This window comes from Thunnus maccoyii, chromosome 17 (assembly GCF_910596095.1).
Source record: "Thunnus maccoyii chromosome 17, fThuMac1.1, whole genome shotgun sequence".
Taxonomy (NCBI): Eukaryota; Metazoa; Chordata; class Actinopteri; order Scombriformes; family Scombridae; genus Thunnus; species Thunnus maccoyii.
This window is the reverse complement of record NC_056549.1, coordinates 15,309,139-15,334,586: the sequence shown is the minus strand read 5'-3', so window position 1 is coordinate 15,334,586 and position 25,448 is coordinate 15,309,139. Positions and strand designations below refer to the sequence as shown.

The 25,448-nt window shown below is 38.3% G+C and overlaps 2 protein-coding genes across 3 annotated transcripts in view; one reads left to right on the top strand and one right to left on the bottom strand.

The window, feature by feature from the left end:
* Positions 1-5,070, top strand: part of si:dkey-71h2.2 (low density lipoprotein receptor adapter protein 1) — a 59,051-nt gene extending 53,981 nt beyond the window's left edge. Inside the window, exons 9-10 of one of the 2 annotated variants that reach the window (XR_006092060.1) lie at positions 4,272-4,428; positions 4,768-5,070. Coding sequence is in view for 1 of the 2 variants with exons in the window: in XM_042390365.1 (XP_042246299.1) it covers positions 4,297-4,312 (16 nt within the window). In the remaining variant the exon portion in view is untranslated. Of the gene's footprint in view, positions 1-4,271; positions 4,429-4,767 lie in introns of those variants that run through there. The other variant, XM_042390365.1, reaches the window with a different exon arrangement.
* On the bottom strand, positions 596-25,445 carry fndc4a (fibronectin type III domain containing 4a). Its single transcript, XM_042390366.1, has 6 exons — positions 24,779-25,445; positions 16,057-16,172; positions 14,410-14,614; positions 6,682-6,771; positions 4,285-4,418; positions 596-1,577 (listed from the first exon to the last, which is right to left on the bottom strand). The coding sequence occupies exons 1-6, from the start codon at positions 24,852-24,854 to the stop codon at positions 1,536-1,538; spliced, it is 663 nt and encodes a 220-aa protein (XP_042246300.1). The 5' UTR covers positions 24,855-25,445; the 3' UTR covers positions 596-1,535.
* Positions 25,446-25,448: the final 3 nt, after the last annotated feature.

The following is a 25,448-nucleotide window of genomic DNA, read 5'->3' as shown; positions in this document are numbered from 1 at the left end:
TTGTCTGTAGATTTGAGACTATGTACTTGAACTCAGGCATCTTGTACCATAATATAAACTGTTTTTTTTTTTTTTTGCTTTTAAAGAGAAGTGTAAAACATGAAACTCAGCGTCAACAAGAAGTGGGTCCAAAGTTAAATATTAAAGGTTGACGTTGTCTATTTGTTGCTGCATTCTGCAGACATTGCAGAAAAGCAATCAGAAACCATTTTTGCAGTAATATAATGTGCACAAAATACACATCAGGAGTCAATGTGTCACTTGCACTGTATGCATTTTGTATCTAGAGGTTTTTGGATATTTTTTAGTACTATATCATTACCAAACTGATTTGCAACACAAATTATTTCCTGCGTTAAATGCACTTTTGTGATGAGACTTGGCAAGCATTTTGTGCATGAGGTGCAGTTTTCTACTGTAAGTCTCAGCCAGCATTTACAGTAATGCACAGAATGCACCTTGGTGACACTCGATGAGCATTTTGTGCACAGTGGAAGTGATTTATGCATTTCAGTCAGAGTATAACTTCATTATTAATTGCAACTCAATAATGGGACATTCAAAAGAAAGTTTATTTTACACTTTTAGGTAATACAATTGTCAGGAAATGTACAAGATCTAAAATGAAACACACTGGATGATAAAAGATAGTGTAAAACACGGTAGAAGAATCAAAACAATAGCTTCACAGTACAGCAATCATGTTTATTTCTCCATTTTTGGCATCTAACTTAGAATGCACATCAAATGCTATTCTACAGGCAAATGACCTGCATGCAAGTTCATTTAGTAAATGCATGAAATATGTACAGGCATGTTTTCTAATGTATGAAATATGCAAAAATACAATGTTATCCAGAAAATGGAATTTTAATTTGAGTAATTAGGAGAAAATAAGAAAAAAAAATGAATTTTAGATACATGTATTTGCTGTTTGTCTGCATTAACAATCTGCCCACAGCAGTCAGATAATATACATTTGTGATCAGGCAGTGTATTAACACTATTTGCAATGAGAAAATGTTGATCAATTTATAGCTGAATTGTCTATAACAGATGAACGCGGTATCTAATTGCACATGCCAATATTAAAAAATACACTGTATATTTAAAGTCATGAGACAGGCCTCCCAGAGATGATAAGTCGTTTTGTGTGTCTTGTATTGCAATAACATATCAAGCACCTGGCAAAGACATCAATGTTAACTGCACCAGGGGTTAACATTTACTTACTGTATGTACTATCAACCTGCAGGAGTAGGGTTCTGCTAGCTACTCTACGGTGTGTGTCTGTGTGTCGGGTTGTGTGGATGGGTTCTGGAGTCTGTATCTGTAGTTCAGTGTTGAGTTTTCCTACAAATACTGTGTGCATGCATGTGTGTCTTCTGCAAGACAGCCCTGGCCAGCCTTCATCACTGATGAAGCCCAACAGAAACCTTACATTGTTTTCAGCTGTATTTTCTCATCAGTGAGAAAGATTAAAAATACATTGACGGTAGAGGAGGGAGAGACATCTAACTTTGGCTTCCTTCTTCTCAGACTTCAATGATGTTGATTGATGGCACAGAAGGATGAAACTGCGACAGACAAGAAAAATAAAAATCATTATATTACTTTTCCCTCTACAATTAAGGAATACTTTGGTCATAGAAGATAATTACACTATTACTGTGACAGTTACTGATATGACTACAGCGATAATTTATTTCCACTGTAAATGTTGCAGAAATGTTTAAATATGGCTGGATAGTTGCAGTACTTGTATATGAAATTAGGAGAATTTAAAATGAATACTTATAATTTATTAAAAGGATAGTCAGAAATGTGTCAAATAAACAGTAGAATTCAATTAAGATACTTTTCAAGCTTTTATTATCTATATCTATATCTATTATTTATCTGTATTTATTTTTCAGTTATTCAAGATCAATAGTTTAACATTAAATTTTAGCTTTTCATTTCATTTTTGTGGTCCTGATCTGTTTCCATATACCGAGTCTGCTTCAGTCATTGGTAAATATGCAACCAATCTGTCAATAAACAGCTTAAGGATTCTTTTTTGCTCACTCGAAATTGAACCAAGTAAGTTAATTGGCAGATATTTAACAGAGTTTCTCAAGTTCTCATCAGAACTTGTCTGACAGAAACCTTACATCAACATCCAACCACCTAATGAGGACTGGAAAGAGAGATAAGACACCACAATGAATAATCCTGCAACGATTACCCCCCCTCAGCTAATTTAAATAAGAGAACTCAATATTTGCTACATTAAATCCTAGCCAGAGGTCAAACACTCACAAGGCAAATGACCTCGATTATCGATTGGTCGTGGCCTCATTACTGAGCGGTGACTGTGTATATCTTTCCAGTGCTATCTCTAACTTTTTAAAGGCATTTCTTACACACTCAAAGCTCCACCAGCACCTTGTTTCTAGATTCTTTCACTGACTCATCCTCAGGCTTTGAGTTAAATGTAAAACCAAACTCTGCATTATTATAGAACATGCAGCAGCCACATTCCTCTATGTAAAGGATGGCTCCTTGGAGATTCCTGTGATTACAGGTGTAGGAGAGATACCATTTCTATTATGTGCTCTATTGGATGCAAGATGCATTTTTTTTTTCTCCCAGTGGAAAAAGGTAAGGTCTGATTTTAGACTTGTGTTTTGCAGCAGTAAATACAAGTATTCTTCTCTGAAAAGGATAAAAATGATTTGCCATACAGTATACTGTATGAAGGTCAAGCTTGATCAAAAAGCTTTGTGGTTATTTCATTCAAGCATTAAACTCAAATTTCATCATCTAGATCTTTACCAGAAAGGACTATGCATTTACAGATTTTAGCCAAAATATACGAAAGATTTCATTGATATTCAGCTCGTTACAGAGTAAGATCTCTTGTTGCTGCGGATAACATTTTATGAAAAGTTTAGAAAAAGCATTCTTTTTTTTGTCTCTGTATGCAAATTTAATTTGCTAAACAAATAAATGTCAATTTATGTCTTGTATTTAATCATGGGGGCAGTTATGAGAATGGATAAAAGAGGAAAACACTGAGAGATGATTCTAAGTTTGTCCCATCTGTAGCCAGACATTAGATATACCATGACTGGGCAATATTTTAGTCATCGATCGAGCATCATTTCGCGATAAATACATCATTAATCATGGCATATCAGAGCTTTTTGTTTTTCGCAGCAGAGCCAGATGTCCCTGTACTCTACAAAACTACAATAATGAGGTTAATATGCTGCATAACCAAGTTTGAGGTTGTGAAGTGCTGTAGAGGTGGGCACATCATGGCAGCATGAGTTGGCTGAGCACATAGATAATATTACATTAACATTAATCTTCAGTAGAGGGAATTGTTTCTGTTGCAAGGTGCATTAAAAACTGTGTAACACAGAACAAAAAGAAAACAAGATCACAGTACACATCTTCCGACATATTTACAGACTTGTCAGTATGGATTAAGAGCAGCTCAATAGAAAGATCTTTAACTGGGACATTGTTACACAGCCATCCCTAGATTAATGAGATGAAATATTAATTTTATAGTTCCTTTCAGTCTATATAAGGAAAGATTTGTCTGTTGATGTTTGATACAGACTTACATTACGAACATATTGTCTCATAAAAAACAACTATTGTATAGAGCCTTCTGTGTAGCAGAGTTTAACCAAACGTTAAAGATCCCAATTACATTCAGGTACCAGCAAAGGCTTTTTTCATTGTTTTCATGTTTTATTGCCCATGATATGACTATTTTAGGGCTACACCTTTTAGTAAAATCTCTGAGTTATTCTGGTTGGATGATGATAAAAAACTTGAGTTGTGTTTTAGGAAGGGAACATTTTTGTGGCAGACATTATTTTATAGAGCTTGAAACAAAGAAAGGAGATAAAGTTCTTTGTTTGCAATGCCATGTTATATTTGAAAAGTTATGTTCTTCTCCGACAAAGTTTCACCCCTGCAACAGTATTTTTGGTGTCTTATAGGTCTGTGTGTGCCAGGCACTTGCATGCACTATTTAACTACTTACAGCAACCAAACAATTCATCCAATAGATGTCTGTACATGGAGACTCTGCTTGTGTGCACAATACAGTACACCAGCATGAAAGAGGACAGTTTGTCTGGTTACCATGGATCACTAGAGTGTTATATCAGACATACATGGATGAGAATGTTGTGTATGTTTTTAAGACTTCACAACAAATCAATTCAGACAAAAAAAATCCTGAACTGATTGTGCTATTGCATTGACAGGTATTGTGCTTACCTTGCTCCTTAGCAGTCCTCCACTGTGATGCTCCGGTGTGCTCCTCTCCGACGACGGCTTGGCCTTCTCCTTGTTGTTGCTGGAGTCGTTGTCCTTGATGATGTCATACTGCCGGCAGAACAGGGCAATAACAGCTGCCAGGAGGTGAGATGCGGGCACATATGCAACACACACACACACACACACACAAAGGAGGATACAAATTCAGTCATGAGGTGGCAACTGTCACTCACAGACATGTCACCACTTCCTCTAACTGAGCACGTTGAAAGGCCATGTGGATAATGGAATTCTGCTCCCAAGGGAGTGTGATGACGGTGTCTTTATCTGAAAGCCTGGAAGTCAGTAATTCTCCATGGAGTTCGCTTTGTTGCATTTTGCAATCTTCCAGATGCAGTTCTGCCTCCAGTTTGGATAAGTACTGTATGCTCACATTAACTTCCTTGATTCACTGAGGTTATGAATTTATCATTAAATATTCAGAAACTGATACCGGTGATGGGAGCTACTGTAGGGAGCTGCACGAACCACTAAGAAGCTAAACGTAATTCATCTAATTAACTAATGATTATTCATGCATCATGTAAATCAACTGCAACAGTGCAGCTAGGTGTCATCGCCTTGCAGAGAGATGCTGATGGTGGCCAGTTCCACATTTTCACTGGCTTGTTAGATTATTGTAGCATTTGTGTAGTGAGAGAGGTGATTTGTCTGCATTTAAATGCTTGACATTACAGTTAATTGCAATGTTGTTTTAATGCATACAAAATAAAGTGACATGTCATATCAGCAAAAACTTTTCTGCAAGTGTGGTGATTTTTTTTTTTTTAAAGGTCTCGACTACATTTCTTCTTTTTTTTTTAACCAAAGCCACTACCGCACAGAAACATTATGCAATATTGTACATTAGACTGCATGCACATAGAAGCTATTACCTAATTACTTCATTATTCAATTCATGTTTTCAGACCTAGTCCATGCAGCTGAAAGTAACAGAGGTAAAGGATAAAAGATTATGATTAGATTAAAAACAGAAAACATAAAAGAAACTAATTAATTATACAGAAATCAACATAGTATGTTTTGCAGATTGTGAATTTCGAAGGTGCCTGATGCCTTACAAAATGCAGGGAATAAAGTAAATCTGACTTTAAACTGCATTGGCTGCAAACGAGCAGTCCAATATAAACACCCAACATGAGGTGATTTCATTCTTTCACTCCTACTCTTCACAGCCTCCGTGTTACTTTAGTTCCTCTCATTAGTATTATTTAACATCTCACTCTGTTGCTCAGGGATGGGAAATCCTGCTCCTGCCAGCCTGTCAGATATACCACTTCTCATTGTGCCTCAACACTTCATTAATCAGCACACTTCCTCAGAGGAGTAGAATGTCATACTTGGATGATGAAGAGCTTACAGTAGATGTAGAGAATGCTCAGAAAAGTGCAGTGTTTGCTGTGGCAAAAAGAACAAAAAAACAAAAAGGGACAGGATGTTCACAGTTCTCTGATCTATTGAGTTACGCAGAGTTTGGGACTTGTCTGCTGGATGACTGTTCATTGATTAGTGGCTTATTGATTTGTGTCAATGTATTGATGGAGCTACAAGATAATATACAGTGTGAAGCCTTTTTTTAGTGACGTGCACCATTAGTCCTCACTGAGGCTGATTATAAATGCTAACATGTTTGAAATGCCCCATTATCTATTAGCTTACTGAGCAGGATTTTAATGTCATTTCACTATTGACAATAACTACTCAATAACATATGATGCTTTGGATTGAATTTATAGATACTAGACCTTATTGGATTTACAATTGGGCTGTTAAAAAAAAGTGAAAAAAGCATCCCCATTAGTAAATATCAGTATCAAGCAACTGAATAAAAATGACTTGTATATGTTTCACCTCTAGTGTTGTTAAAGGAATAGTTTGATATTTTGGGAAATACACATTTTTGCTTTCTCACTGAGAGTTTGATGAGAAGATCGATACCACTCTTATGTTTGTTTGTTAAATATAAAGCTAGATTATCTTAGCATCAATAAAAAACTGAAAGCAAAGGGAAACAGCTATCCTGGATCTGCCCAAAGATAAAAGTCCATCTACCAGCATCTCTAAAGCTCTCTTAATAACAGTTTATATATCTTGTTTGTTAAATACTTACAAAAAACAAACTGTAAAAACTATAAGTTGTGGCTGTAAGACAGGTAATGTGCTGGAAGTTTTCACCTTGTGGCAACCAGTGAACTATTATTCTATATACTACATCTGTTCATTTTTTTTTTGCACTTTGTGGTACCTAAAGTGTTTTTCTTTGGTCCTTAATTTGTTCTGTATTGACTGATTTTTTAAAAAAAGAAAGAAAGAATAACACGCAGTTTACAAACCTACCTGCCCACATGACCAAGACCACCACAATTATGATCATCTCTCCTGTTTGTAGATGCCGCGACTTGTCCAGGCCCTGCACAGTGGGGTCATCTAGAAGAAAAGAGAGACAGGACAGTTATAGTCAGTGGGCCTACGGACTACTTTAAACATTAAAAAACTGAATACTATGTACTAAAATATTTGTCCCTTCATTTTTTTTTATATGGGAGAAACTAAATATTATTTACATTGGACAATAAAATGCAATCCAATATAACAAAATCACAAATATTACTATAGAGTTGTGTGTGACATAATTTCAGTAAAAACTGAACCTTGACAGAGGTATTGGTTTCAGGACTATATTTATTGAATTCCCTGATAATGGGAGAACTCACATCGAGTCAGTTAGGCTTGGCAAAAATCTGACACTCCGTTTATCTCTCATGACTTTTATGCCATTATAAAAAAACTGTAGTAGTCAGTGAATGTGATGGGCATTACCACATATCAATCTTGTAGCTTTAATCCTCCTTTAAGTGGATTGACTATGGGCCTATTTCCACTCTCCAAACTATCTCTTAACCCGGATGGATGGATCTCTTCCAGAACACCACTCTTCCCAATTGGCTCTTTTAGTGAATCAAGTTGTCAAGAAACAGGCCCAGACTGCCAGACTCTCTTCACATGATAGCAATTACTGTACTCCTACAATTTTGAAGTCCTTGTAGTAGTGTGCGTATGGGCATGTGAGTAAAGAGAGGGAAGCTACAGGGGTATCACAGTAGAAATAAGAAGTGACCACAAATCAAAGGGAAATGCTGGATGCTAATTTATCAATATGTAAAACCAGTTGTAATTCAGTGGAGGATACTATGTCTTAAAATATATGAAAATTCAGATATTTTTCAACCTGGGTTGAACATGTATCTGGCTATGAGTAAATTAAACTTTGCACCAACTATTTTGCATAATATACAGTACCTATAGCTAAAAGCATCAACAACTTGCACTGCTAAGGTCTAATATTAGCTTCAGCTAAACTTAAGTATGCATTTTTGCATGGAATGAGGGCTACAGATTTTGTCCCCATCTCTTACAGTGTAGTCACTTTCTACTATATATGGCATGTGGGAGTTGTATTAAGATAGACTTAGAAAAATCTGAACCCATCCATTAAGACCCTAATCTAAGACTCATCTTTGCTATCTTCTGTGTTTTCCCATTGCACAGTGAGTTCTACAGTTGATATCAGGCTGCAGATTACACTTAAATGTCAGATCAGGACTCAGGTCAGTGCTAAGTATGAGTGGTGCTACTGTCCTGTGAGTTGTTCTCTGCTTTATTAAATCCCACATCTCCTCTATCTATTTGAACTCAACCCATTCAATAATAAACTAGTTCTTCTGCTGAACTTCTTTTTCTTGTTTACAGTTTTCTAGTTGATCTAATTATCCTATTTAACTTGAAAAAGTGCTTTGGTTTACTGTATAGCATGCTGATAAATAGTATGTATTGTACTGTGTATGTACATGCATATTTGATGCAGTGGAGGGTTATATACTACGGAGTGAGTGAACAGAATTTCCAAATGACCTGAATAACATGTCCTGCTGCTATATCATACATATTTCATATTTGCACCACACTCAACTATGCTCTGTGATTCTAGGATAGAGGAGTACAAGTGGACTGTGGTTCTTCCGGTACACCAAAGAGTTTGTGTTGAGATAATCAGTCGACCTTCCTCCTGCTCTCTCCGAATCCCATGATGTTGTTTGTGGCTGTGAACTGTGTCGTGAAACCATGTAATGACACACCAGGGGTGCTGCACTGGTGTCACAAAGATGCATCATCTGATTTATTCTTACATTGTGTCTCTTTGGGATTTAACAATCGAGCTTTTTAGGTTTCATTAGGATTAAATTCTTAATGTAAAAGCATTTAGGTAGTTCTCTAGACACCACCGTGCTCATTTTGTCATTATTAACAGCATGTTGACCAAATACCAAAGTAGAGTACCAAAATGTATTGCTTTAAGATTTTCCTACCTGCTTCACAGTTGTCTAGTAATCTAGATATCTTTGATATAACAGTAGTGCTGCAACTAAAAATTATTTTCATTATTAATTAATTTTATTTTCTCCATGTTGTTAGATCTAGGAAGGACTTACTATTTCCTAAAGCCCAAGGTGAAGTCTTCAAATTGCTTGTTTTGTCCAACCAACAGTCCAAATAATCCGCATTTTCAGTGTACTATCAGATATGACAAAGAGAAGCAGCAAATCCTCACAACTGAGGAGCTGTTTGGCATTTGTCCTGCAGGTGTTATATGGTACCATACAGAACTGCTGTAGCTGGACAGACAGTGTCACTAACAGGGATTTTGAACCAAAGTCTAACGGATCTAAAGTGATATTTGCAGGTATGTTTACATGTTTACATACCTGTTTAATGTGCTGCAGCTAGTCTGCTAACTGACATTAGTGGTGCAATTTTCCTTCAGTGAATGTTTGTTTGGTGGCTCGTTCAACAAGCTAAGGTGCAGGACAAGATGTTTGTTCGTGTTTGTAAGTTAGATAAGAAGGAGACTTTAACAGGAAAGTCTGTGGCTCTTGTGTTGTGTAGCAGGATACTATCAGGCTCAGTGTGACTGTGTGCTCTGCCTGATCGAATGCCACCTTATCACTTTATACAAGATTTGATTTGCTGTATATAATAACTCCAGCTACATAAGCGGATAAAGGAACGGTATTTCATCAAAATACTGTAAAACTAAAGGGTACCATCATGAAATCAAAGACTTTAAAATATAAATTTCTCCTTTTTGGTTTCTGATTTTTTTCTCAAAGGAGAACACAGGACAAGTGATTTATAGAGCAGATCTGTCAAACTCAAAAGAACATTTGTCAGGGACAATGTTTGTCAGCAGTGTGCAGCGTACCTTTGTTTCAGTGCTGTTAATGGAGCGCCTAGGTGTAGTTTCTGACCCAGCAGAAATAAGTTGGCATCTCTTTGAAGTATCACACAGTAATTGTGTCTAAGGGGACCTCCTACCTTGTTAGGTTTGTCTGCTCAAGGAATTCATCCTTTGAAAATAGTCGCTTTCGCTCAAATACAGTACGTGTCACAGTGTGACAGCTTAGTGGCAGCAGGTAACAGTTTCATGTCTTTTGTTGAGGAATTATTTATATACCATATTTGGTAATTATTGTACTGACTGTAACCTCACTGTTAATACTAACAAATATGTTAATTTGCACACTTTTACAGCAGAAGGGAATGTCTTACATTATAATAAGTATTAGGCTGGAATTTTTAACTTATATTCAGAAAAATTATTTCTTTTTGAGATCTTCAAAAATGATTTACTTATACACAGACATCTAGTAGCTTCACTTTAAGTGTTCACGGAAAGCCCTGCTCCTCTGACCACAGCACAACATACCTCATTCTTGAAGGGCAGGCAAAGCACGTAAATACATACTCTGATTAAAAGCTTTCCATGGAACTAATGAAATTGAATTAGACTTTGAAATGGCAATATTGATCCTGAGGAAAAAAAAGTCCACAGTAGCCTATTTAAATTCAAATTTGCCTGCAACATATGGTCCATATCTTGCCAGAAAATGCTTTATATGAAATAGATGGATTCTGATTCCGGCTAGGTCAGGCGTACATTCAGTGGCATATGCACTAATATGTAATCGCATTATCAAAGAGAATTGCACTGAGGGGGAAAAAAAGCATTATTGATTCGTGGGTATCATAGCTCTAGCTATTTTGGATGTCGGGTATATACTGCAAATCAATTTGCTTTCAATAGGAGCCACTTGGCTGTGACAAAGGATCTCTGAAATGGCTCTGTGATGCTGGAGCCAGCTAGATTAAAAAGGCTTTTTGAGACACAATGGTCAACAGCAACAACCTGAACAAAGCATGTCACATTATGTTCCTGTAAGGTGCTTTAAGGTTTATGAAGAATAATATATGTTGTTACTTTTCGTAGAAACATTGTAAACATTCTTTCATATTGGGTAAAAACAACTGCTCTCAACTGACTCAACTGTAATTTTCAGAAAATGATGGAAATTCATTTTCAGATGTAGGAATTAATGGTGTAGTGAAAAATTAAGTGCCTCCAATCTCTCATTGATGGCTTTTGAGCCCAGTAAAGGGTCATAATGTCTGTTATCTTTTTGATGTAACCTTGTCTTACTCCATCATGATAATCAGATGACCCTATGGGTCTTTTAAGGACTCATTATAATATAATAATAAGGAAATTCAAAGCTGACCCTGGAAAAAAAATTATGACCTAATTATAGACCATCATACAACTAGACGTCCTAATTCTGTTGAGTGAATGGTTGGTGAAAACAGGTCACTTTGCAGCTCTGCAGTTCAAGCAGTGGAATTAGGTTCATGCAAGACAAATTATCTGTACTGTTACCAACTGTAATTTTATTCAGAGGTGCAATCGGTAATATTCACTTTCTCTTCAGACAAATGATGACCATAATATATCAACAAGTTGACAACTGTTGCTAATTCATGCTTTATTACCTCAGTGGCTGCCATTGAAGTAAAAGAAAAGAAGATGTTGATGTTATGTTCATGTCATGTGAGATGAATGGTGGATATCTGAATGATTCCTATGTTTGTGCAAGTGTTGACGTCATCAGATGACTGAAGATGGTTGCATGATTGCAGAGTAGGTTTGTGTGGACTAATACTGTGCACAGATAATGTAGAACTACAGTATAGCCATTAAATTTGAGTTTGATTGCCTTAAATGACAGACTGCAGGTGACATGAGGCATCCATATTTGTTTGCCTTTATTAGCAAATTTACATTATTAAGTAATGTATTATGTATTAAGTAAATTAATAATGCCAGTAATTTATGTCATGAAAGAGGCACAAGTTCTTTAAACAGACAGCCTTACCCAAATCTGTGAACTTCCTGGAAATGCTAGCTGATGCAACATAATGCAAGATTTAGAAGGGAAGTTATGATTAGTTAATTCATCTAATCTTTCTAATGGATGCTGTTGATGTTGTAGTTTACATCAGGCTGCATGTTACTTTCTTATTCTGTTTTACTGATTGCACTCGTGGCATAATTTTCTGTCTGTCACACCAACAGAGTTAATTAGGTTACTGTGTATGTCTTTGTAGTAGAAAGTGGGATAAAAATAAAATAACAGTGCAATAGGCTATTTATTAAAGGAGTATTAGCTGTGAATTTTTCCCAGGTCATGTGTGCCATTCTGTTCAGTCCACAAAAAAAAATTGTTGACAATATTGATGTCAAAATAAGAAGCCAAACATAAAAAGAGAAACTGAGCAATACACTTGACATGAGTTACTGTACATAAAGAAACTTCATATGATTGGCTGGGACTTTCAAACTGGGGCACGAGGAGTCAGCAGTGCTGGTATTAGATTTATGGAGAGCTGACACTGATTGCTTCCACGCTTACCAAAACAAACTCACACAAATGAAGTTCATCCACTGAATGGGCTGTTTTACTGACCCAGTTGGATGACTCTGGGGGGAACGAGGGGGGTAAGGCTACAAATACTGATTAATGTTGCGTAGTGAATCTTTTCCAAGAGTCTTGAAAAAGTAGTGAGACCCATCTCACCGGCCATAACTCTTTTCACGCTCAGTACTTTGTTCACATATTGACTGTTAGCTGGCTTTTGACTTTGTCTGTTGCTTTCAACGTCATAAATAAGCACAAAAAAATAATTCCCTGAGTATTTAGTGTAGAGCAACAGGAAAAGAATGTAGTGTCAGTGCCTGTTTTAGGTTAATGGGCAACACAGAGGCTCTTCTTTTGAACTTGAGCTTGAATTTCTTTCTTTCTTTTTCACTTTGGCCAATCTTGCCAGCTTAACAAAGGGTAGCCAACCTGAGTCAGCTGAAAGAAGCATTTATAATTCACTTGCATCAGCACTTCTCATATTCAGAACCTCGACCAGATAAAATAACAGAGGGAACTATGTAGTAAGTATTGGGTCTGTTTCTAGATCAATGTCAAATGCAAGCAAATGTTATTGTAAGAGTTAATATATTACCCCAAAGTAATGCAGAGCAGATTAGCAGAGGAGGTCCTTCTGAAATGTAGAATCTTCCCAGCTGCTTATAATAGAAAGCAAATAGCTTTTTCTCACCCTTTCCTCATCTGTGCTTCAAGAAATTGGGAGCTACTGAACCTATTCTCTATTTGTCATGGTCTTCATATTTCCTCCAGCCCCTGAGCCAAGCCCAGACACTGAATCTGAAGTGTTTTAGAGTGTGTGTCAGAATCCTGATTAGGCACCCGGAGTGATATAGAGTTGCATAAATTCAGAGGAGCTTGCCAGCAGACATGCTTGAAAAGTCTGTCAATAATGAATTGGTGTCTAGGAGAAAATAAACCTGCGAGAGGCAGTTAGACCCCCTAGAGAGATGCTGTGAGAGGAGGCTTCAAGTTACTTACACTTATGTCGACGCTAACCTTTACCGTACCTCATTTTCAATGTCAGGGTGCTTAAAAGTGTTCAACAGCCAGAAGAGGCTTCAGAGCAACAACAGGAAAAGTGTCTGTAATGGGTTGCTCTCATCTGTGCTTCGGGAAAAAGGCCTGTGGCAGACCGTGTAGAATTAAAAGCAAGGCAACAGAGTTAGACAAAACGTGTGAGAAAACTGCTGCAACATCCTATTGACCTGATCATTATACTGCATTTTGATAAACTTTGTAGCATCTTGTTGATTTGAGGATAGCATCTGAACTAACACAGTGCCTGGCAGTTAAATCTTTGTTGATATTAACAAATCCCATCAAGTATTGACTGTTTAGCCACAGCATGATATAGCTTGTGCCAAGCTGTGCCATAAATGATTTAAAAAACATAACAGTCCCACTACTGCACTGGGTAACAACTCCACAACAGCATTTTTTAACACCAGTGACTAATCCATTTCAGGCAGACGTCACTTAGCATGCTAAGCTCCTTCTTGACCACACTGTTCAGCTAATAAAGGGATATCATCCAAAACCAGCGGTACAGCAAATTTTTCAAATTGTTTTGGGAAATAAACTATGCTGACTATAGTCTTTGTTATGAAAAATATGTCACCCAGTGCAGTCTCGTGTATTTTCTGTGTATGTAGAAGTGTGGCTCTAGGGATGACAGTGGTGGCGTTCCTGTCTGTTGGGCCACCACTTTGGTCCACAAATTTCAACTGTTGGATGGATTGCTGTGAAATTTGGTACAGACATTCATTGTCCCTAGATGTTAAAGCCTATTGATTTTGGTAACTTTTCCTTTAGCACAATCATCACGTCAAAATTCCAATTTGCCCAATACTTTAGTTTTTGAATACCTGCAAAACTAATGATATTCCCATCAACCTCAGCTGTAAAGTGTGTTTAGAGCTAATTAGCAAATGTTACAGTGCTAACAGACTGAAATAAGATGAGGAACCAGGTCATGTTCCCTACTAAACATTAGTATGTTGTCATTGCGAGCATGCTAGCATTAGCATTTAGCTCAAAGCACAGCTGTGCCTAAGTAAGCCCCACAGAGCTGCTAGAATGGCTGTGGAGGCATGGTGTTCTCTGGCAAGGAGGTAACTAGGAGCCTCTACTCTTTCAATCACATACTTTAGGGAAGAAAATCTCTTGTTTTTGTACCAGAACCCACATAGTCACCTTTCAAATGACCTTTGTCATGTCTTAGAGCAGCTTACTGTACCTTGATTAGAACTGTTGGAAGGGAAGCGGTCTGTCTTCTTGAGCGTGCGAAAATGGACCTTCTTGCTGGCTTGGCTCTCTCCATAGAGGCCAATCGACTGGACCTGGATGATGTAGTCCGTCTCCTCCTCCAGATCCCAAAGAACACAGGATCGACTGGTGGTGTTGACCTCCCGGATGAATCGCTGCATGTGTCCATCCTGCCTCTGGGGTTTGGAAGAGTGGTACAGAATGAATTGAGGCATTGAATAGATACACTAATCAATACAGTGTGCAATGAGGTGATCAAGGTGGCCGCACATGGATAACAGCCCTGTGAATGTGTCTCTTCTGCAAAGCTCTTTCTTCTGCAAAAGGTCCTGTTGCTTCATTTCATGAATTTTCTTTTTACTTTTGTCTTTTCAATGATGTATCACCCCCCAAAATCATAAAAAATAAATAAAAATAATGTACCTCTCTATGGGGCATGACAATATGAGACGGAGGTGACCAACCAGAAAATGTTCAAGGTGCTGGAGAACTACATGCTGAGTGCTTTATTATATTAACAGTTGGCACTTCATTTTCACCATATGGAGTCTTGACTGGAAATTGAAAAGTTGTGGAGTCAAAATTCAGATGAATTTTGAATTTGAGTACTTTTAGACACAAGCTCTCAAAGTCTCAGATTTGTCTTTGACCTTTCAGAATGTTATTGGAGTTATCAAGACCCAAAGCTGTGAGAATAATTCCTCCCGCTTGCATGCTGAGCTCTCTGCCTTGTGCGCTTTCTAGCCCATCTGCAACTGGAGTGGCTTCGAGCCAGATATCTTCTTATGTGTATTTTATGGCTCTGCTCGACTGAGGGATCGGATAAAAAAATCCAGCTACTCTCTGTAAACAATGGTTAATATAATGATTAAACCACCATATATACTCAAGGCAATTACCAAACATGTTCAATTTCAGCTGCATAACATCATGAACAGCCAGGAGAGGCATTTGGGTGTTATATACAGCCCATCAGTTGCTCTGGGTGAATAGCAAAGTTAAATGACTACATAATGTCTTGGTTGCATAAAGCATAAACATGATTGCATTAGCGTATGACACTCCGTCATTCAGTGTTAGCATTCATTGGTTTTCCTATTTTAAGCCTCTGAAATCCTTTCAAGCTAAAAAATGCAGTTTAGCAGTTACATATGTGAAATCACGCTGCAACCTTGTTTTCTCTTGACGAATCAGCTGTGCCAGGTTTTAGTCTGATTCCAGGCTTGAAGGCAAGATTTAGTCAGCCTTTCTCCATGCTTAGCAAAGATTTAAGGGGTTCCTACGAATATTAATCCAGACAAAAACACATCTTTATTCATCCAGGATCTTGTGCATATGTGCCACTAGCTACTCAGTATGCTAGTAAACCCCAATGTGGTAGACAGGCTGTCAAGAACTGTGACACAGTAAGGAAAAGGATTCCAGGTGCACTTCTTCTTCCTGGCTGGATGGCGCGCCAAAAATTTTCAACAAGACATGATGATGGCTAAATGCCAAACCACAAATGGCTATTGCCAAAAATAAAACAAATGCAATTATCTTTTCTTTTTTTTTTATTTTAGATGTTGTGATGACCTTCTATGGTCTCTATGATTTACATTAGAAGTTTAGGACTTACTTGTTGTGAGATGGAGAAGCCAATTATTATATCTCCCTCTGGAACCTCCCAGGATACAGTTGCCGAGTCAGCCCGCAGGTTCATGACAGACACATTGACAGGAGCTGGCGGCCGGTCTGGAGGAGAGGAAACAGAAACAGAGAGGTTTGTTAATCCACTCGCTTTTCTGCATATTAAATTATCCATGCCATCTGTGTCCACACTGCACCTGCAAAGTTTCAAGCATTATGTTGGCACTCTGAACTCACCACAGGTGTTGAATTGAAAGCAAATAGGCCATTTTTACTTACAACGTACATATGGTCTAGTTTCTAGATAATTTAGCCAGTGGAATCAGGAAAAACAGCAGCACTATCAGACACCAAGCTGTGTGTGTCATCATGGTGAACTGTTGGATCTTGTGTGATCATGCAGTGGACAAAACTGAAAGTGACATTTTTTAAAGGGATACCTCATGCATATTTTCAGGTATATATTTGCATCCTGGAGCTCTGCTAGAATATCTTTGCATGATTTACAATTTCAAAAACTCCTTATTTGTCTTATACTGCCCCTTTATGCAGCCTCCTGATGAGACCACTCTTTTCTGATTGGCCAGCTTCTGGAAGCTGCATCTCAGCCAACTTCTGGTGGCTATGTAAATAAACATGTTCGAGTCCAAATCCAATCTGAAATATGTGAGTAGACAACGCAAATAACCCATGGAACAGCATTAGCAACGACCTTAGCAACAAAGACTATGGGATGAACAGCCGTTTGGTCATGTGCAAACAATCCAATGTCATCACAAGGAGGAAGAAGAGTTAACACTACAAATGAAGCATTCAGAGCAGGTTGAAGCCTGGGCTTTTGACTTTCAGGGAGAATTTTTACATACGTTCACCTCAAGTCATGGAACTTTGACCATATTTAACATAGACATCCCACATTATAATGGTATATAAATAGCAGAAAATCACAAAAAGCATAATATATGTCCCCTTTAAAGGCTAGCTGTGTATACCTTTCTGTAGTTTTGTAACACCTGCATGATATGGATTTCAGAGAGGTTTGAAGTTTTGTTTTTTTTCCCACTATACTGTTTTCAAATCCACTGTCCTCAGACCATTAAACCATTAGGTTGCTGTCTCAACAGCCATATCACACAGTAGTGTCACTATAATTACTTTCCTCTGCCTTTGCTACTGGATTACTTAGACTTAGTGCTAGTCACACTTTAAGAAGCTCTTAGATTGGTATTCCCAGGGACATTAAATACATACAGGACATACTTCAAAAGGTCATGCATTCAACCATTTGCAGAGGCAATTTCAGTGCTCTATAGGCTTAGTGGAACATTTGTAATGTGTGTTTTCAGGGGAAGCTGCGGATAACGGCACATTACTGCATCAGCTCCTCTGACCAAGCAGTTGGTTTAAAAATTAGTAGATTCAGTTAACAGTGCAGTTATTTTTTAACTCATTTAAATACTCGTTGTTTGAATAAACTGCTTTATTATGAAACCACAGAATCACTGTAAATTATAGACATGTATGATTTTATCACTTTTGTCCCCCATTCCTGCAAACAACCTTGTCTGTCAACCTGACAAACTGGCCTTTTTAAAGTAACCAGGGTGTCCGTTTCATGTCAACCTCCTTTGGTCAGGCTTACGTGTCTTCACCCTGTCACTTTGCAGCCATCTATCATGATTTGCCACTGGACACGCTGATTGCGAAGTGGGACAAAAGCCTAGGAAGCAAAAGGCTGGAGAAACAGAGGGTGACAGATCTAATAGAAGGCCCGTACGGCTTTACAGTCTCCAAGCAATCGCTCAGCTCAGATGGATAGGTAAGATGGGATTGGCTGGGCAGATAGGGACCTGGAGGCCATCCTCAGGGCTTTTTCTTGTTACCGTGGGTCTAATGGACTTTGTGTGTTGTTACAGAAAGTAACTGATGCACTATGGAGTGGGTCAAGTGAGTGGAAATGTCTTGCACAGTCAAATATGTGAGAAAAAAGGAAAAGTTTCTTCTGGGGATGGTAGCATATAGAAATCGAATATAAATATGAATAAACTGTGCAGCTTTACCTCATAATAGCGCTGCAGTTAAGAAAGTGTAAATATGAAGGAGTTGCAACTACAGTATAGTAGCTGCTCTTTAATTACCAGTAGTACGATGTCCAGGAACAGCTTTCTGCAGCAGTTCACTACAAAGTAAGTATTAATTGAAGGTTGTACAGTCAATTTGTATTTTAAAAGCTTTTATTGACTCTTTTATTATGGGGCACAGACGTAATACAGTTGCCATGTGATGACAGCCAGAGGCATGTGCTGTAAAAGGACAATATTTCATCCAAGTCTACTGGAGAGAGAAAGATGAAAGACAAAATAATGAAATCTGGAGGTATTTCAACTAATTTGCAGGTTATAGTCCCTCTGACATCCCTCTCCTCTTATCTCCCCATGTCTCCCCTTTTTTTTCTCTCTCTCTCCCTTACTCTCTCTTTTGCTTCTTGCATTTCTGTCTGTTTTATCTCAGAGACAATCAATGATGGCCTCTGTGTTCGGTGCAAAAGGTGACATTGAGGCAGATCTCAAGACCCTCAAGTCAGACAAGGCTATCAGTCTCCCCGTTTCAGCCCTTGTGGCATTATGAACCACAGAGGTCAAGGTCAGTTTCTCTGGTTCATGACATGCTCGTAGATTGATTTGTGGAGGCAAACGACTGAGTTGAACAAGAGGCCAGACTACGGCTTAGCCTGTGATAGAGAGCATAAGAGGTAATGAATGTTCCAACTGTAGGAAGAACAGGGAGAAAAGTGGGTTTGGTCAAAAGGTCAGGAGGTTACATCTGTTTCATTTTGTCCATATATGGAGAAGCTCTTTATGGAAGCAGGTGCTACATGTTTTAAGATAGATGTACAGTGGGTTGAGAGAGGGGGCAAGTCACATACAGTATAAATTGTCCTTGATCTTTGGAGAGCCATGTGAAACGAGTCATACATATATTTACAGTAATTGCTCCAGTGTCCTTGTGCCTTGGCTTTGTCTAAACGACTGCCAATTTTGTTTAATGAACATTTGATGATTATGGTAATGATCATATAATTTAATTTATTATTTAAACTTAAATTGCAACATGCTGGGGCACTAATTGGTTGACATTCATGTACATACTTAACAAATTCCTCCTCAGATGTGGCATATGGCTTTGACATACCAGGATTACATTTTTTTTAGCAATACTAGTGGTGCTAGTGGCTCTAGAGATGGTAATGTTGGTCAATCAGTTGGTTAATCCACCACTTTGATCCAGACTGAAATATTGCAACAACTAGAGGATGGATTGCTGTGAAATTTTGTACAGACAATCATGGTCTCCATAGGATTAATCCTGTTGATTTTGGTGATCCTCCGACTTTAGTGCCACCAGCAGATTGACAGTTAAGACTTTTAGTGAAATATCTCAACAGCTATTGAATGGATTGCTATTAAATTTGGTACAGATACTTATGGTGCCTAGAGGATGAATCCTTATGACTTTGGTGACTTTTGGTCCCCAAACTTTTCCTCTTGTGCCACAAGGTGTTTCATATTTGTGGTTTTTGACTTTTGAAATGTCTCAACAACTATTGGTTGGATAGCTACATACTTTTATGTCCCCTGGGGGATGAATTGTAATAACTTTGGTGATCACCTGACTTAAGCACCATCATCAGCTTTAGTTTATGACCAAATACCTGCAAAAAACTGACATTTCCATCAGCCTCAGCTATACTTTGTGTTTGGTGCTAACTAGCTAATGTTAGTATGTTAGCATACTAAACTAAGATGGTGATCATGGTAAATATTATACCTGTTATTGTGAGTATGATTGCACGCTGGCATTAGCATTTGGCTGTAAGCAAGCTAGAAAGCAGCATCAAGCATTGATTGTCTTCAGCACGTATCCTGCAGTGCACACAGTTGAGAATCAGGTGCAACATTTATCTAAGACAGGACATATTAATTTCTCATGAAAGTCATTGTCCTTTAGGTAATGAGGGTTGCAGACATCCATGCATGAGCAAAAACGCAGTCATAACCATGATGCATTGGCTGCAGGTCATTTACTGGTGATGGAGCAAGTGACAATTCATTTGAAGCAGGCCATGAATCGTCACTAATGTAGTGATGACAATCTATTGGTAAGGTGACTAACATAAAGAGTCAAATGAGATGAAGCCAACTAAAACTGATATATTTACTATTTTAGAAGATTATGACAAATAACATGGCCTTGATTTGTCTAATGTTATGTCTTATTGGACAGGCTCATGAGCAGACAACAGATAACCAGCGTAGCTCTGTAAATTACTAATGCAAATATTTTTATTGACATCTGCTTTCCAATGTTCCTTTCTAGTTTGTTTGACGTTCCCTGCTGCAGTAATAAGTGTCATTGTGGACACTTCAGTATTTGTTATTGGCCACATGTCCTGAGTAAGCCCCACTTCACAGAATGCGTTATGTAAGATCTGAAATCAAACAGCAATAGGTCACAGTAGCTGAGGCGTGTGTCAGTGCAAACAAATGGTAAGACCTTGGGATGTGGGCGCACTGCCAGGATGAATCATAGCCTATAGCCCATGTCTAGCACGTTAGCTACTCTCCATCTAACCAGGGAACACGCAGAGATAGTGAAAGTGCTGGTGGATCTCTGAATGGTTGACAAGATACATGGAACGCAGCCCAGTTTGAATTTGTTACAGACAGGTACGGCCATGGCATCTTATATTTTGTCCTCTATATTTGTTTGTGAAGCACATCTGTACAATACATCCTGCTTTATGCATAGCTTGGTTATCAGTTGCTTATATATGATAAGAGATCAGTTGGAGAAGTTTTTTATGATTCAACAATAAAAGTGTAAGAGAGCTTGAACAGTTTTTGAATAAGCGTGACATATTCCTTAAGCAGAAATAGAAAAATTAGATGTGAGTTGAAAATAGGAGATTACTTCACCTGTCACATTTACAAAGATCACAGTTTGACATGTGATCTCAATTTTAATATTTGCAGGAGCCACTCTTGGATTTAGTTTGATGCCAGCTGAAGAAAAGCATTAAGTTTGAAATGCGTAGCCAAGTCAAGATATAATATCGGTGCCTCTTTGTGTTTGCTTTTTGCACCTGATGTGTTTTATTGAATGATGGTGCTCATGAGCAAATAAAAAAAGTTGTCACTTCTGCATCCAGGGTGTTCCAATTTAAATTGTTTGAAAACAGTTATTTCTCATCACTATTTGTCAGTGGATACTATATCTAGATGCCAAGCAGACATCAGTGCATTTCTATTAGAAAGTGTGATAGCAGTCAGTGACCTTTTCTAATTCTCCGGTTAGTATCAGAAATCCTTTGTAGATTATTTTGTAATCTCTGTCTACACTGGAAGACAATCGATGCATTTCACCAAAAGTATTTGTGTTTTGACATCTCATATAGCCAATGAAGCAATTTTTTGAACATTGTGAACAGAAATTGCATTTCTAAAACCACATTCAAAAAATATTGAATAGAAAATTATAAGATGATATTTTAAAAGCGTGTTCATTCACTTGTGTTAATGTGAGAGTTGCTCTGTTTCTCTGTAAACAGCCTATATGAAGACAGAACTACTACCTACTTTTACAGGCAATATCAAGTCTGACATGAATGAGTGCTCAGCTCATTATTCAGCAGGCATAAACGTTCCAAGTGATTGATCAGTTCACTAACAATGCAATAAAACTCCTAAAGGTGTGTGATTCATGCTGCTTCATACACTTAAAAGCCAAAACACTGTGGTTTACCAAGGTGATGATACTGTGTCCCTGTATTATTGATCATATTTCAGTCTCAATTACCTCCAAGAGAGTGACCATTTGAAGGGCTGCTTGATGTAACCATTTTCTAGTAATTACCATAATGTCTCAGTCCCATTTGTAAAATGATACATTCATTGACATCTTATGAATAAAGGCAATAACTTGAATATTTGATGTGTTCCCCCGCCAATCTTCAAACAGCTTGATCTGCATACGTTTTAAAGTCAGTTGTGGGAAGTCTAAATGTTCTCTGCACAGCAGGAGGTTGTCGCACAGCTGCTCTAAGGTGTTACTAATCGCCAGCTAGTAGGCCTCTTAAGCAATATCATGCTGTTTTTTATCTTGGCTGCAGCACTCTCTGCCCCCATACTACCTTTGAAAATAATTTTCTTGTTTCATCTCTGAACTGGATTGCCCTTAGTGCTTGATTACCGGATGACATTCACATCCTGCCTTTGTTTCACATGTGATGCCACGTGGGAACAGTGACTTTTCTGTGATCATGGGTTAAATCCTATACTATAGTACACTGGTATCTATCTAGTAAGGGAACAAAAGTATAAAGTAGATAGATATAAAGCCAGCAAGGCGTGGCTAAGTCCCATGCTTTCCCCTATACATTTCAAAACCTCAGTAGGCACACTTAATGTCCCTTTCTGTAGGTACACTCTGTCTTCTTTCTCACAGACTCAGAGGCTGTGAAATAGCAGTGGGGCCAGATGGGACCAGGTGCCAGTCTAAGGTTAATGTAATCTTTGGCCAAACTCTCAGGCTTTTCAGCTGCGAGCTAACATTGCTTCATCATCCCAAAAAGGTAGAGGCTAGAGCAAGCAAGAGCACACAAACAGAGCTTGTAGCATTATTTTTCTTTGTTTGTTCTTCAAACACCTAAACTAGACACTAACAAGTGTGATCAACTGTCTCATACTACAATCTACAACTGAGTAAAATGCTGTTTATGCAAAAAATAATTAGCTATTGTCTGATTGTTCTCTGTATATTTGTAAAATATCCGCCATGTGACAGCAGATAAAATTATAACAACATGAGTAAACATTGGCCTCGCTCTGATAGATACAGGTCTAATACAGAACGTCTATTTGTCAAGTATGTGTCACCAGGTTTATGAGCAGCAGATTGCCAATTTGAGCAATATGAGCCTGGCCGTCCATGGCCATTTCAAGCATGCTTGCTTTGCGAGAGTGTAAATGTAAATATGAGAATTTCTTGTCAATTTGGAGAGAAGGGATTGTACTCTGAAAATACTGAGATTTTTTCAGTGACATTCTGATAAAATCATCACATATGGTGACAGAACCTAGTGGATGAGTGAAAAGCTTCAAGAAGAAATTCCAGATAGATAGATAGGTGAAAGAAAAACAGACTATAAAGTGTACAAGCATTTACTGTTTTCACTGATGCTAGTATCACTCTTAAATCATTTGAGCACATTCTAGTTATTCCCCTGCCTGCCTCAGAGAGACTTCACTGAAAATGCCCTCCTCTTCCTGCTTCATTGTACTGTTGAAATTTTTATGGGCAACCTCACCATGAACCAAAGAGGCTTACAATTAATTTAGACCTTCCCCTGAATGACATGTCACTGTGAATCCCTCAGTCTCGTAGCATGCATAGCAAGTGATGGCAGTAACGAATTCCATATTTTATTTCAATTTACTTTGATGCTTATTGCAACTGCCACATTTATATTTATGAGTGCCGTGTTTATTATTTTAATAGTAGCTTTTCCTGCTCTTGACAACCCCATGCAGGAACCCCACCGAGATCAGAGATGCTCTCACGTCTCACATGTCAGAGCAGAACATGACAAAACCTCTGACTTATTTTGTCTCAGACAGACACTACACACACATACAGAAACAGTGAAGTGCCAACCTGATTCTCTCAAGGCGCTATCACATGTTGGACTCTGTTTCCTCAAGAGGCGAGAGAGGAAGCGATAGAGGTAGACAGGTAGATAAAGAGGCAGAGATACTGTAGATGCACACACACACACACACACACACAGGCAGAACGAGAGGATTTTTGTCACAGAGACAGGAAAAATAACTGAACAGTAAGTCTGAAGCTAAGGTTAGAATGGGAAGAATACAAATACACTGTACAGTATATATTTTGGGAGTATAGCCACAACAACAATCAGTATAAACACAGGTTATCTCACTCATGCAGAAACTAACCCACACTGTCATATGCAGAATGAAAAAGTGTTGCTGTGACTTTATCGATTCTAAATTGGTTCTGCAACTGGTGTTAATTCAGAGGAGTGAATGACCCTGTAGATTTTGGCCCTCAGTGATCCATTTGTAAAGGCACGTTGTTCAGTAGGACTATGACTTAAGATGAAAGGAGCTTATTTCTTCAGCCAACAAGATCGAGGGAAGGTGTTTGCCAAGTGAGTAGACACAGAACAGTGGGGAAAGGATGGATATGGCAGATCCTCTCACCAGGAATTTATTGCCAGGTTTTTTAATGAAATGCACACTGTAAGGCAATGAGAGCTGCCAAGGTTATTTAGGTAATTTGATTTAATTACACATGTAAATGTAAAAAAAGAAATTTTAGAAAATAATTAAACACCAAATCTTGGTTTCATGTACCTAAACATGCTTGCACACTATTCTAAATCTGGTTAAACAGGCGAGTCCTGATCATCCAAAAATCATATTTCAGTCTAACTGTTTGAAATGTATGAATGAAGAGCAGAACTAAGCCTATTATAATGTGCGAATTGAAACATAGCAAAAGCCGTGTCAGACTGAGTAGACTTGTTCACGCTTTGTAATACTTTGAGAGCGGCCAATGGCGCATTTTATAAGGCTAGAAAGTACACAAATAATTGATTTGACTCGTCCGCTTTGAGGCTTACTTACTTGCTCCTACCAAGAACATGTCGCTGCCAAAAAGCAACAGGACCACGGAGTTGACCAAAACAAGCAGATGAGCCATGTCTTGGTGGATTATCGTCGCTCCTCTTGAGAGTAAAACGCAGATCTCCTATGCTTGAAGGACAACTAAATGACTGCAGTTCATTTGTGTAACATGTTGGAATTCGTTTGAGGAATGAACGAATCTGCTCCTCATTGAACGACTACTGGGCTGAATATTGGCTCGAGCTGGTCAGTAGATAGATAACCAGTGGAAGTGGGTGAGAAATGATGTCTTCGGGAAACATTTTGTCGAGCCGAAACGGATTCTTCATTAAAGGTTTAATTCCACAAGTCCTTCATCCATGCTCTCCCTGCAGACTGAGACAACGTCCGACTAAATCTGGTGGCTGAAACTGTACATTCCCGTCATTCTTGAGATCACCAGTGTTCACCAGTGTTCAGGAGCGCTCAGGTATGAGCAGGTCGTACAGAGGATGACGCTCACAGTGTCGTCGGTCCCCTCGCAGATACACTGAGGGGACGCCGAAGGGGCGATTCAGCACCATGGACAGCGCAGGTCGGTCATCCTGCAGTCCTTCCCGGTATCACCCCCAACAAGCCCTATAAGGTTCCCAGCACTTAGCTCAAGTGCAGGCGCAGCGTACCGTGATTA

What these genes read in the sequence shown, in the direction of transcription:
- fndc4a (XM_042390366.1), bottom strand. Translation starts at nt 24,854, where the DNA reads ATGGCTCATCTGCTTGTTTTGGTCAACTCCGTGGTCCTGTTGCTTTTT. An exon ending in CATGTTCTTGGTAGGAGCAA is followed by an intron (nt 16,173 to 24,778) that starts GTAAGTAAGCCT and finishes CCTCTCCTCCAG; the next exon opens with ACCGGCCGCCAGCTCCTGTC. An exon ending in GCTTCTCCATCTCACAACAA is followed by an intron (nt 14,615 to 16,056) that starts GTAAGTCCTAAA and finishes TCCAAACCCCAG; the next exon opens with AGGCAGGATGGACACATGCA.